The sequence below is a fragment of the Salmo salar genome, chromosome ssa01, assembly GCF_905237065.1.
Source record: "Salmo salar chromosome ssa01, Ssal_v3.1, whole genome shotgun sequence".
Lineage (NCBI taxonomy): Eukaryota > Metazoa > Chordata > Actinopteri > Salmoniformes > Salmonidae > Salmo > Salmo salar.
Window position 1 is genome coordinate 133,632,661 of NC_059442.1, and position 12,050 is coordinate 133,644,710.

At 45.0% G+C, this 12,050-nt stretch overlaps 1 protein-coding gene across 1 annotated transcript; it reads left to right on the plus strand.

Moving 5' to 3' along the window:
• Positions 1-4,992: 4,992 nt before the first annotated feature.
• On the plus strand, positions 4,993-11,539 carry LOC106564266 (scavenger receptor class F member 2). The gene is made up of 11 exons (XM_014130312.2): positions 4,993-5,341; positions 5,776-5,834; positions 5,978-6,079; positions 6,642-7,161; positions 7,573-7,791; positions 7,910-8,038; positions 8,169-8,272; positions 8,461-8,560; positions 8,677-8,780; positions 9,332-9,481; positions 10,173-11,539. The coding sequence occupies exons 1-11, from the start codon at positions 5,238-5,240 to the stop codon at positions 11,273-11,275; spliced, it is 2,694 nt and encodes an 897-aa protein (XP_013985787.1). The 5' UTR covers positions 4,993-5,237; the 3' UTR covers positions 11,276-11,539.
• Positions 11,540-12,050: the final 511 nt, after the last annotated feature.

Genomic DNA, 12,050 nt, shown 5'->3' on the forward strand with positions numbered 1-12,050 from the left:
ATAAATTTCACATGCTGTTGTGCAAATGGAATAGACAACAGGTGGAAATTTATAGGCAATTAGCAAGACACCCCCAATAAAGGAGTGGTTCTGCGGGTGGTAACCACAGACCACTTCTCAGTTCCTATGCTTCCTGGCTGATGTTTTGGTCACTTTTGAATGCTGGCGGTGCTTTCACTCTAGTGGTAGCATGAGACGGAGTCTACAACCCACACAAGCGGCTCAGGTAGTGCAGCTCATCCAGGATGGCACATCAATGCGAGCTGTGGCAAGAAGGTTTGCTGTGTCTGTCAGCGTAGTGTCCAGAGCATGGAGGCGCTACCAGGAGACAGGCCAGTACATCAGGAGATGTGGAGGAGGCCGTAGGAGGGCAACAACCCAGCAGCAGGACCGCTACCTCCGCCTTTGTGCAAGGAGGAGCACTGCCAGAGCCCTGCAAAATGACCTCCGGCAGGCCACAAATGTGCATGTGTCTGCTCAAACGGTCAGAAACAGACTCCATGAGGGTGGTATGAGGGCCCGACGTCCACAGGTGGGGGTTGTGCTTACAGCCCAACACCATGCAGGACGTTTGGCATTTGCCAGAGAACACCAAGATTAGCAAATTCGCCACTGGCGCCCTGTGCTCTTCACAGATGAAAGCAGGTTCACACTGAGCACATGTGACAGAGTCTGGAGACGCCGTGGACGTTCTGCTGCCTGCAACATCCTCCAGCATGACTGGTTTGGCGGTGGGTCAGTCATGGTGTGGGGTGGCATTTCTTTGGGGGGCCGCACAGCCCTCCATGTGCTCGCCAGAGGTAGCCTGACTGCCATTAGGTACCGAGATGAGATCCTCAGACCCCTTGTGAGACCATATGCTGGTGCAGATGGCCCTGGGTTCCTCCTAATGCAAGACAATGCTAGACCTCATGTGTCTGGAGTGTGTCAGCAGTTCCTGCAAGAGGAAGACATTGATGCTATGGACTGGCCCGCCCGTTCCCCAGACCTGAATCCAATTGAGCACATCTGGGACATCATATCTCGCTCCATCCACCAACGCCACGTTGCACCACAGACTGTCCAGGAGTTGGCGGATGCTTTAGTCCATGTCTGGGAAGAGATCCCTCAGGAGACCATCCGCCACCTCATCAGGAGCATGCCCAGGAGTGGTAGGGAGGTCATACAGGCACGTGGAGGCCACACACACTACTGAGCCTCATTTTGACTTGTTTTAAGGACATTACATCAACGTTGGATCAGCCTGTAGTGTGGTTTTCCATTTTAATTTTGAGTGTGACTCCAAATCCAGGCTTCCATGGGTTGATAAATTGGATTTCCATTGATTATTTTTGTGTGATTTTGTTGTCAGCACATTCAGCTATGTAAAGATAAAAATATTTAATAAGATTATTTCATTCATTCAGATCTAGGATGTGTTATTTTAGTGTTCCCTTTATTTTTTTGAGCAGTGTATATACTACCAGTCAAAAGTTTGGACACACCTACTCATTCAATGATTTTTCTTTAGACTTTTTTCTATATTGTAGAATAATAGTGAAGACATCAAAACTATGGAATCATGTAGTAACCAAAAAAGTGTTAAATATATCAAAATGTTTAATATTTTAGATTCTTCAAAGTTGCCACCCTTTGCCTTGATGACAGCTTTAAACACTCTTGGCATTCTCTCAACCAGCTTCATGAGGTAGTCACCTGGAATGCATTTAAATTAACAGGTGTGCCTTGTTAAAAGTTAATTTGTGGAATTGCTTTCCTTCTTAATGCATTTGAACCAGTCAGTTGTGTTGTGACAAGGTAGGGTTGGTTTACAGAAGATAGACCTATTTGGTGAAAGACCAAGTCCATATTATGGCAAGAACAGCTCAAATAAACAAAGCGAAACAACAGTCCATCATTACTTTAAGACATGGAGGTCAGTCAATGCGGAAAATGTAAGCCTATTGGTAAGGTTTGGTAGTGTGTTTGTGTTACGCACGCCTCTAGAAAGAGGGAACACAACACCCTACTACAACTTAACTCTCCGTGGTGTGAAAGAGATATGGACTGTAGGTGTGAGTAAGGATGACAAATAGGCAGAGAATACCGTTAACAGGGAATTTATTCCTTCATACGGTAAGTTTGGGAAAAGGGGCTGGACGGAACCAAAGCAAAGAAAGTAAATATCAAAGCCCCCTCTCCTACCTTACCTGCCTACCCACTACTTACCTAACTAGCACCACCTGGTGCACTAACCAAAATACAGGGGATGGTCCGCCCAGGTCTTTCCTAGTGTGCATAGACAGTAAACTACTACGGGTATATGTATGCCCGCGGGCCTCTTGCCTAAGCACTCCCTAGGTGCCTTCCCCTTCCCCCCTGGGAACAAAGGAAACAGAATAACACAAATGTACAAACTATTTCACAACAAAACCTGAGAAAACACTAACCCAGGACATTAAAGAAAACTCTCTCTGAGCACTAAACACAGAACACAACAATAAGCTTACTCAGCAACAACTAACTAAGTACATACCCAATTCTCTTTCTGAGAAACACCCAACATATATAACCCTCTGCCATCAACCTCCTCTCTCAGCAAATATCTCTCTACAATCATCTCTCTTTCCCTGAGCAACAGCACACTGGCTTATATTGGGGTTGTTAATTGAGACAGCTGCGTCCTGATGAGGGGGCGGGGTCAGCTCTCCAATCAGCAATGGGGCCGACCAATCAGCTGCTTGGAGAACTTCAGGAAGCCATTACCTGAAACACACTCACAAATATACAAACTACAACACAGAAACTGGGGAACGTAACAGTTTGCCTGACGGCATCTTCTGTCTGAAAATACAGCAATCGATGAGCTTATCCTACACCTTAATACTGTCTGGGAGCCAGAATTTTACAACCATGCAGTCATAAAGGTTTTATGTTCAGCTTCTGTTGAAGAAGATAACACTTCACCCAAGTCAATAAATATGCATACATGACCTGAATCAATGTTGAACCAGTTGTCAACATTTTATTGGTCACATACACATGGTTAGCAGACGTTAATGCGAGTGTAGCGACATGCTTGTGCTTCTAGTTCCGACCATGCAGTAATATCTAACAAGTAATCGAACAATTTCACAACAACTACCTGATACACACACAAGTGTAAAGGAATGAATAAGAATATGTACATATAAATATATGGATGAGCAATGGCCGAACGGCATAGGCAGGATGCAGTAGATGGTATAGAGTACAGTATATACATATGAGATGAGTAATGTAGGGTATGTAAACATTATATAAAGTGGCATTGTTTAAAGTGACTAGTGATACATTTATTACATCCAATTTTTTATTATTAAAGTGGCTAGAGATTTGAGTCAGTATGTTGGCAGCAGCCACTCAATGTTGGTGATGGCTGTTTTACAGTCTGATGGCCTTGAGATAGAAGCTGTTTTTCAATCTCTCGGTCCCAGCTTTGATGCACCTGTACTGACCTCGCCTTCTGAATGATAGTGGGGTGAACAGGCAGTGGCTCGGGTGGTTGTTGTCCTTGATGATCTTTTTGGCCTTCCTGTGACATCGGGTGCTGTAGGTGTCTTGGAGGGCAGGTAGTTTGCCCCCGGTGAAGCGTTGTGCAGACCTCACTACCCTCTGGAGAGCCTTGCGGTTGTGGGAGGAGCAGTTGCCGTACCAGGCGGTGATACAGCCCGACAGGATGCTCTCGATTGTGCATCTGTAAAAGTTTGTGAGTGTTTTTGGTGACAAGCCAAATTTCTTCAGCCTCCTGAGGTTGAAGAGGCGCTGTTGCGCCTTCTTCACCACGCTGTCTGTGTGGGTGGACCATTTCAGTTTGTCCATGATGTGTACGCAGAGGAACTTAAAACTTTCCACCTTCTCCACTACTGTCCCGCCAATGTGGATAGGCGGATGCACCCTCTGCTGTTTCCTGAAGTGCACGATCATCGCCTTTGTTTTGTTGACGTTGAGTGTGAGGTTGTTTTCCTGACACCACACTCGAAGGGCCCTCACCTCCTCCCTGTAGGCCGTCTCGTCGTTGTTGGTAATCAAGCCTACCACTGGTGTGTCGCCTGCAAACTTGATGATTGTGTTGGAGGCGTGCATGGCCACGCAGTCATGGGTCAACAGGGAGTACAGGAGAGGGCTGAGAACGCACCCTTGTGGGGCCCCAGTGTTGAGGATCAGCGGGGTGGAGATGTTGTTACCTACCCTCACCACCTGGGGGCGGCCCGTCAGAAAGTCCAGGACCCAGTTGCACAGGGCGAGGTCGAGACCCAGGGTCTCGAGCTTAATGACAAGTTTGGAGGGCACTATGGTGTTAAATGCTGAGCTGCAGTCGATGAACAGCATTCTTACATAGGTATTCCTCTTGTTCAGATGGGTTAGGGCAGTGTGCAGTGTGATTGCGATTGCGTTGTTTGTGGACCTATTGGGGCGGTAAGCAAATTGGAGTGGGTCTAGGGTGTCAGGTAGGGTGGAGGTGATATGATCCTTGACTAGTCTCTCAAAGCACTTCATGATGACGGAAGTGAGTGCTACGGGGCGATAGTCGTTTAGCTCAGTTACCTTAGCTTTCTTGGGAACAGGAACAATGGTGGCCCTCTTGAAGCATGTGGGAACAGCAGACTGGGATAGGGATTGATTGAATATGTCCGTAAACACACCAGCCAGCTGGTCTGCGCATGCTCTGAGGACGCTGCTAGACACAGAAAATACATAAAGCATACGCAGCAGAACAGAATCATGTCCTTTGTGTCAAGTTCTCTCTCTCTCTCAAATTGTTCGGTAACCCTTGATTTGGATAGTCCATCTGTAGGGTGTGTGTGTGTGTGTGTGTGTACTGTGAGGATGTGCAGCTTCCTATTGTCAACAACAGAGGGAGCCATTGGCTAAGTGCTAAGTCTGCTCTGTAACTGGTCATGTTTTCTTAGGGTCTGTTTTACTGGGGGTGGGGAGTTTTTTTGCAGCCTGTGGTGATGTTGGTTCTGTGGGGAGGTCCCAGAGAGAATTACAACTTGTTGCCATTACCTCTTCATACCGAATTTGCAAATTGTCATTCAAGTACCGACTTTAGGGTAACAGCCTACCGGTAGGATACTTCATTTACTACTGTATACCGCCACCCTCTGGATGGGTAACTTTTTGGACAACACAAGAAAAGAGTTGATGTACTTTTTGGAAAGAAGTCAGACGTATTTCCACTGGAAAGCCCTTGGAGGGATGCTGTTCATAACAACATGGAAACAAGATATGTCTCAGTCATTGTGCTTCTAAGTGTCTTCTGTTGTTGGACTTACAGCCAAGAACTAAATCCCAGCGGCAGAAATGTATGCAAAACTGGGTAAGTCATTGTGTACCTGTTTTAAATAAGTTTTATGCTTGAAATTGATGGACAAAACTATTACATTAGCCTGATTCATGTCAGTGAAGGTAGATAAACATACATTCACTTGTTTTAGATATGTTAAAGTTTGAGATTTTCTGAATACCCAAGCCCTTCTATACACAGATAATCTTCCTCAGATCTCTGCTCATTTAGTCTACTGCTACATTGTGTCTTTGTGCCAGTAATTCCCTGCATTATAAATGCTGTGACAGATTTGCATCTGAATGTGATTAGGATAATGTTCAGTATTTAAATGTCTTAGTCTATTTGCCATGACTGAAATGTGATCATAACATTATTTTGGATGGAAGGAGTTCAATTACGTTAGTTTCTATAAATCAAATACAGATGATTTCCAGATTAACTCATGTTATTTCTCTCCCTCCCAGATCTGACAGGCTCCAATGCTGTAGTGGCTGGGCACAGCAAGGAGATGAGTGCTTAATACGTGAGTGCTCGAAAGCCTGTACTATCCCATTCAACAAACCTGAACCAGACCATTGGGACTAGACTCCCCAACCATTTTTCCTCTTCATTTCTAAAAGCATAATTATTTATTGTGAACTAACTTGCCCAATGGTTTTTCTTCAGCAATTTGTGAGGGTAACTTCACCTGCAAAGAGAATGAAGTTTGTGTGCGACCCCACGAATGCCGCTGTCGTCATGGTTATTTTGGAGCCACTTGTGATATGAGTAAGTTAGTTCCCTGTTCCTTCCTCACAGCAATCCTTAAAGCAGCAATCAGCAGTTGAAACAATAACAAAGTGTTCTCCCTGTCCCTGTTTCAATAAAAGCTCAAATGTATAGACATAGTTATGGATGCAAGTACTGACCATCCATGATATCAAAATTATAGTTTTAACCATGTTTTGAGGCTATAAAATGTTTGTTAACATTTACTTTGTTTACAAACATTGGAGTAAAACAAGCGTATATTTGGGGTTGTGATGGGGTACGACGGTTAAATAACTAAGCTCATGAGGCATTAGTAAGTTATATTCTTCAAGAATCAATGGGTACATATCATTTATACAGAAGGAAAAATGGAAGTAGCAATTGCAGATTGTAATTTTGCTATTTATTTAAAGCATCAATTCCGTTGAAAGGTAGTGTAAGTCTGTTAACACGGCAGTCATTTTCACATACAGCCAGTCCAGGTAGCCTACTTCTCAGAACTAAGTAGCCTACGTCCAGAGAACTTAGTGTACAAATGATCTCTTTGTCTATACATATTTGCCTTACATCCTCTCTGTAGAATGTCCGTTCAAGTTCTGGGGGCCTGACTGCAAGGGTAAGTGTGATTGCCATCCCAACGGGAGGTGCGATGATGTCACTGGGGCCTGCACCTGTAACCCTGATCGCTGGGGGCCAAACTGTGAGCGAGCCTGCGGCTGCCAGAAGGGCCAATGCAACCAGGAGACAGGCGCTTGTACGTGCTACACAGGCTATTGGGGCCCTCAGTGCTCTAACAACTGTTTCTGCAGAGTAAACTCTATGTGTGATGTGGGAACAGGCCAGTGCCACTGCAATCCTGGCTGGTATGGGAGGAACTGCGGTGCCAAGTGTGCCTGCAACGCCTCTCCATGTGACCAGCTCAGCGGCCGCTGCAAGTGTCGAGAGCGTCTGTGGGGTACTCACTGCGAGCACAAGTGCCAGTGTCTCTATGGACGCTGTAACCCGGCGGATGGATCGTGCACCTGCAAGCCAGGATTCAGAGGGAAGTTCTGCAGGGAGACGTGTCCAGCTGGATTCTACGGACAAAATTGCAGAAACAGGTGTGTGACAGCTGTGTTAGACAAAGCTGACTTACTTGGAACCACTCTGGTAGCCAGAGGTTATTTAGCTGGATAAGACATGCATGTCTTTGCTCTTTCAGTCTGCTGTACGGTGGCCATTGTGGTAACCATGTGGTGAAGCTGGCAAATCTAATGTGGTTTACAAACTGTTTTGAGCTGTGAAACACCTAAAGAGTTTGGCCACCTGAAGCTGTTGGCAATAAGACCTCTAGTCACAAGCCAGTTTCTAACCACAAGGGATCTAGCCTCGGCTGAAAGGCTCTGGAAGAGGGAACCAACCATTTGGAAACACTATTCCAGCATGAATATTACTGTAATGAATTTAGTTAGTCCATGCTATTCATGTTTTGTTACAATATTACTCAGGACTTGGTCTTACTGCTCTTCCAGGTGTGGTCACTGCAAAGGCCAGCAGCCCTGCATGGTGGCAGAGGGACATTGCATCGCATGTGAAAGCGGTTGGAATGGCACAAGGTGTGACCAGACGTGTACTCCTGGGTTCTTTGGTGAAAACTGCAAGGACGTTTGCCCATCCTGTAAAGACGGACACTTCTGCAACCGCATCAATGGCAAATGCCCCCACTGCAACCCTGGATGGATGGGTGATCGGTAGGAATACGATTATGAGCTTCCGATCACATTCGGCATCTCTAATCAAATGTAGATAAGAAAGGGAATTACATCACCTCTGAGTTTGTGCGTGATCTTCAACCATTTGTCTTCACAGATGTGAGGTCAAGTGCCCAAATGGAACCTATGGAGAGAACTGTGTCAATGACTGCAACAGCTGCTTCAATGGGATGTGTCACTTCGCCACAGGAAATTGTCTCTGTAATCCTGGCTTCTCTGGTGCCTAGTGAGTGCAAAGCATTTTACATGCAAATATTGAAAAAAGCTAATTGAATGTAACAAATAGAGAAAGTAATATGGATGGTGTCAAGACTAATTTTGAACATCAATGAAATTTCACACTCTTTCCTATGCAGCTGTAATGTGAGCTGTTCAGCGGGTCAGTATGGGCTTAACTGTACCCAGACCTGTTCCTGCCATGACAACAACTGCAACATAGTGACTGGAGCATGCAACCTACGTAAGAACCTTTCCTAAAACAGACTTATCTAATGTGATGAGGGGAAAAAGTGTCATATATTATATTCCAGAGAGCTTATTGGTAACATATGTATCCACCATAAAAACACACATGGCAGATATTTATTTTTAAAAGGAGTCTATTCTGTGGCAAGTGGGACAGATGTATGACCCCTGCTCTTTGAACAGAGCCTAACCAGAGGATGGGTGTGATGGCAGCAGGGGTGCTGGTCACCTGTCTCCTGCTCCTCTCCTTGCTGTGTTGCTGCTGTGTCTGCAGACAGAATGAGTAAGAAGGATTGTTGTTTGTATTGGGGCACAGTACATCATAAATGTATTGTCACATTAGCTGGAGTTAAACTTATACTTCACATCTTCTTTGGTTTCTCTGTTGATTGCATTTAGCCCTGAGAAAAGGTCCAAAAGAAGACTATGTGGAGGGTTCACACGAATCAGCTCTAAACTTCCTCGTATCCCACTGAGACGGCAGAAGCTACCCAAAGTTGTTGGTAGGTCCTACCTGCACAAACTATGAATGTTAATGTCTGTTTTCACTGGGTTCTCATGATTGATGATAAACCAGTCCAATACCCAAAGATAGTTCGCTCCAAAATCAAAGTAGCATCCCTTCTCCTTGGTTTTTTACATTGCCTGCTCTCTGAATGGCTGTCACAGTGAACTCAGCGTCTATTTAAAACCATACTTCAACAGCGTCCTGCTTCCCCCCTCTTCACCCTCCCCATTTCTCTACATTCCATCGAGGGCCCCTCTGGACCACCGACAGGAAGTGGCAAAAATTATCCTAACCTGCAATTTCTCTCTACTGGAACAGGGGCAGCGGGGCTAGAAGGGGGAACGTTTGGTCTGGGTGGACTGATGTATGACACAGGAAGTCAGGGGGAAATATAAGGTCCCATGTGTAACACAATTTCTTTGAAGGGACAAAATGTAGTGAAGGATTATTTTTGTTAACAAATAAGTTCAAAGCTTTAGTGAATGTAGGTTCTAACGGTTAGGAGGCTAAGAGGCTAAGTGTTTGCTCTGTTTCTGCTCTCCACAGTGTCCCACCATGACCCTGAGAATACTTTCAACTGTAGTTTCATTGAGCCCCCCTCTGCAGTGGAGCAACCCACCGCCTCCGGGTCATCCAGAGCGTCCTTCTCTTCCGTAGAGACCACAGAGGATGGACATGTCTATGCTGTGCCTGACGGTGAGTGTCCCAGAGTAAATCTTCCCTGTCACTCCTGTATGATAGTGAGTGCTGCATTAAAAACCCCTCTGTCTGTTCTGTCTGTGACAGTCCCACCTGTCTATCTTAGAACCTTCATTTCTGCAGGTGATGGGAATTTGTTAAGGCAAATGATTGTACAAAATATGTGAAGGAAGGTTACATTTTTCACATTGAGCTCCAATAATGATGGGAATGTCATTCCAAAAACAAGAGATCATTTTGGAATGACAGAACATTATGAGGTGATGTTGAGTCCTTGGCTGCACACAATGTTTTGTTTTTGTATGATTCACCAATTTTCTGCAATGACGAGATTTTTGTCAAAACAACTGCTGCATAGTCATATCCGGTGTAAGATCCAGAGGGTGATTGTGTAAACTACAGTTCTTGATAGATCATAATTATACTGATCTGCCCTAAATCCACTGCCTAATCTGCTGCCATATCATCCAATTAAAGCCCTTGCTTCTAAAGTAAGCATGAACAGGAAAATGTTACTAGTAGGTAATCCAGTACTTAAAACATTCCCAAAGTATTTGTATTTATTTCCTTAACATCTTTAGAGCTGAAGGGGAGTTGGATTCTGATTATCTTTTATTTAATTTAATACAAATTGACGTTTGAACCTCTCTCGCCCTTTCTCTCGCCCTTTCTCTCGCCCTCTGAGAAGAGAACAAAAAGAAAGGGGACAGAATCAACACAACAGAAACTACAGTACTAGCTGATGATGATGTCTCTGAGGTAGACACATTGCCAGAGGACAGGGATATGACTGAGCAGGCTTCAGTTAACACCAGTGAGCTGCCACTCCAGAAGTCATCAGAGAGTGAGGGCTCCTGCAGTGGCACAGAGTCAGCCACCAGCACCCTCTGCCTCAGGGTGTCTGCCCCTCAGCCACCACAGCAGTCCAGCAAGGAGCCAGAGAACAATGGAGGGTCAAACAACGTCAAATATAATGGAAAGCCTATAGCTGCTGAGAGGATTAAACCACAGCCACCAGACCCCTCCACCAAGCCCAAGCTCTCCTGGATCCATGCATCTCCTGGGCCAAATCAGAATCAGATAAGTCAGGAAGAGACTGTGGCTGAGGATAACATTTGTTCCAGAAAGAAAGCCAGCAAGCAGCGAGCTCCCAACGCCCCAGAGTCTGCAGGTACAGATGGGGCCAGCTCCCTAGGTGAGAAGAAGCCTAATAAAAGCAGACCAGGTCTGTTGCAGATAGAGCACATCAATGGGGCAGTGCAGAGTGTCCTGAGGAAAATGGGCAATTTCCGTGTTGACCGGAAAGCTGCAATCCCGAAAGAGTCCCCAGAGAAGAGGCCCAGCTTATCCCTAAACAGGGAGGTTAACCAACCGAACATACACTCTGAGGTAGCCTCCCTCTTAACTGCTCAGCTGAAGGAGAAGACTCAGAGTCTGAACAGGAGCGAGAACGGCAGCTGTGAGGAGAGCCTGTCTCACCTCCAGGTCCAGAGAAAGAAGCCCACCCCGCCCCAAAAGACCTCGGGCACCCAGCCTGGAGCTGGAAAGGATTTGCTTCCCACATCCGACAGCTCACAGAAGCCTCTGCCAGATAGTCCATCTAAAGAAGCCAAATACCAAGAGAAACAAGACTCTAACAACTCTGAAAGCAGCTCAGATAAGGGAGAGCCCAAAAATAAGACCCCAATGAAAAAGCCTCCTCGGAAAAAGAGCAAGGAAGGTAATGTAGAGTCAAAAATACAGACTACTGCTCCAAAGGTTGCAGTGATGCCACCAAAGGCTGCAAATTAGCACAGCCAGTCTGGATGTTTCTCAATTCTGGAAAAACAATGACGCACATGTTGTGATGCTTGAAATAATTTATTGGACACATGTTTCATTGTGTTTAGCACCAAATCGAATAACGATGGAATCTTTTCCCTTGGGTGGATGTTTTTGATCTTGAGAAACGTTATTATACAATGCAGTATTCTTTATATTTTAACTTTTTATATTCCTTCACTTTAGTTATTGTAAAATCAATATATTAGTAAAAGTGCTAAGACATCAGAATAATTATTTACCCTCGTTATTTTATTCATTTTCTAATTTGTTCATATCGAATAGACCAAACACCCCAAAATCTGTATTTTGCATCTCCCATATCTAATCAATGTTTTAAGTTGGAAAGTTGATCCCACTGCCCAGAACTTTGGAGCCACGACAGGACCTCAGACAAACAAGAGGTGTGGTGTATTGATGGTGGAACAGTCTGGGGTCTGTGTAGAGGGCCGTGTGGCTGTCTGACACATGTGCTACAGTTGTGTGTGTGTGCAGTTTGTTAAGCTGTAAAGACTACAGAAGATCATATGGTGTTTAATTGAATCCAGACTGTTGGCACCGGTCATCCTGAATCCATGATGTGACCTGCTTAGACAGGAACATCTCTCCCTCTGCTATCAGGAGTCACAGACAAAGCAAAGACACATTTAGGAGCAGCAAGGTCCTGAAAATAAGTTATTACATGTAAATAAGTAACATTGTAAGTAAGTAACATAGTAAGATTGGCAGATCACTTGAAATAATA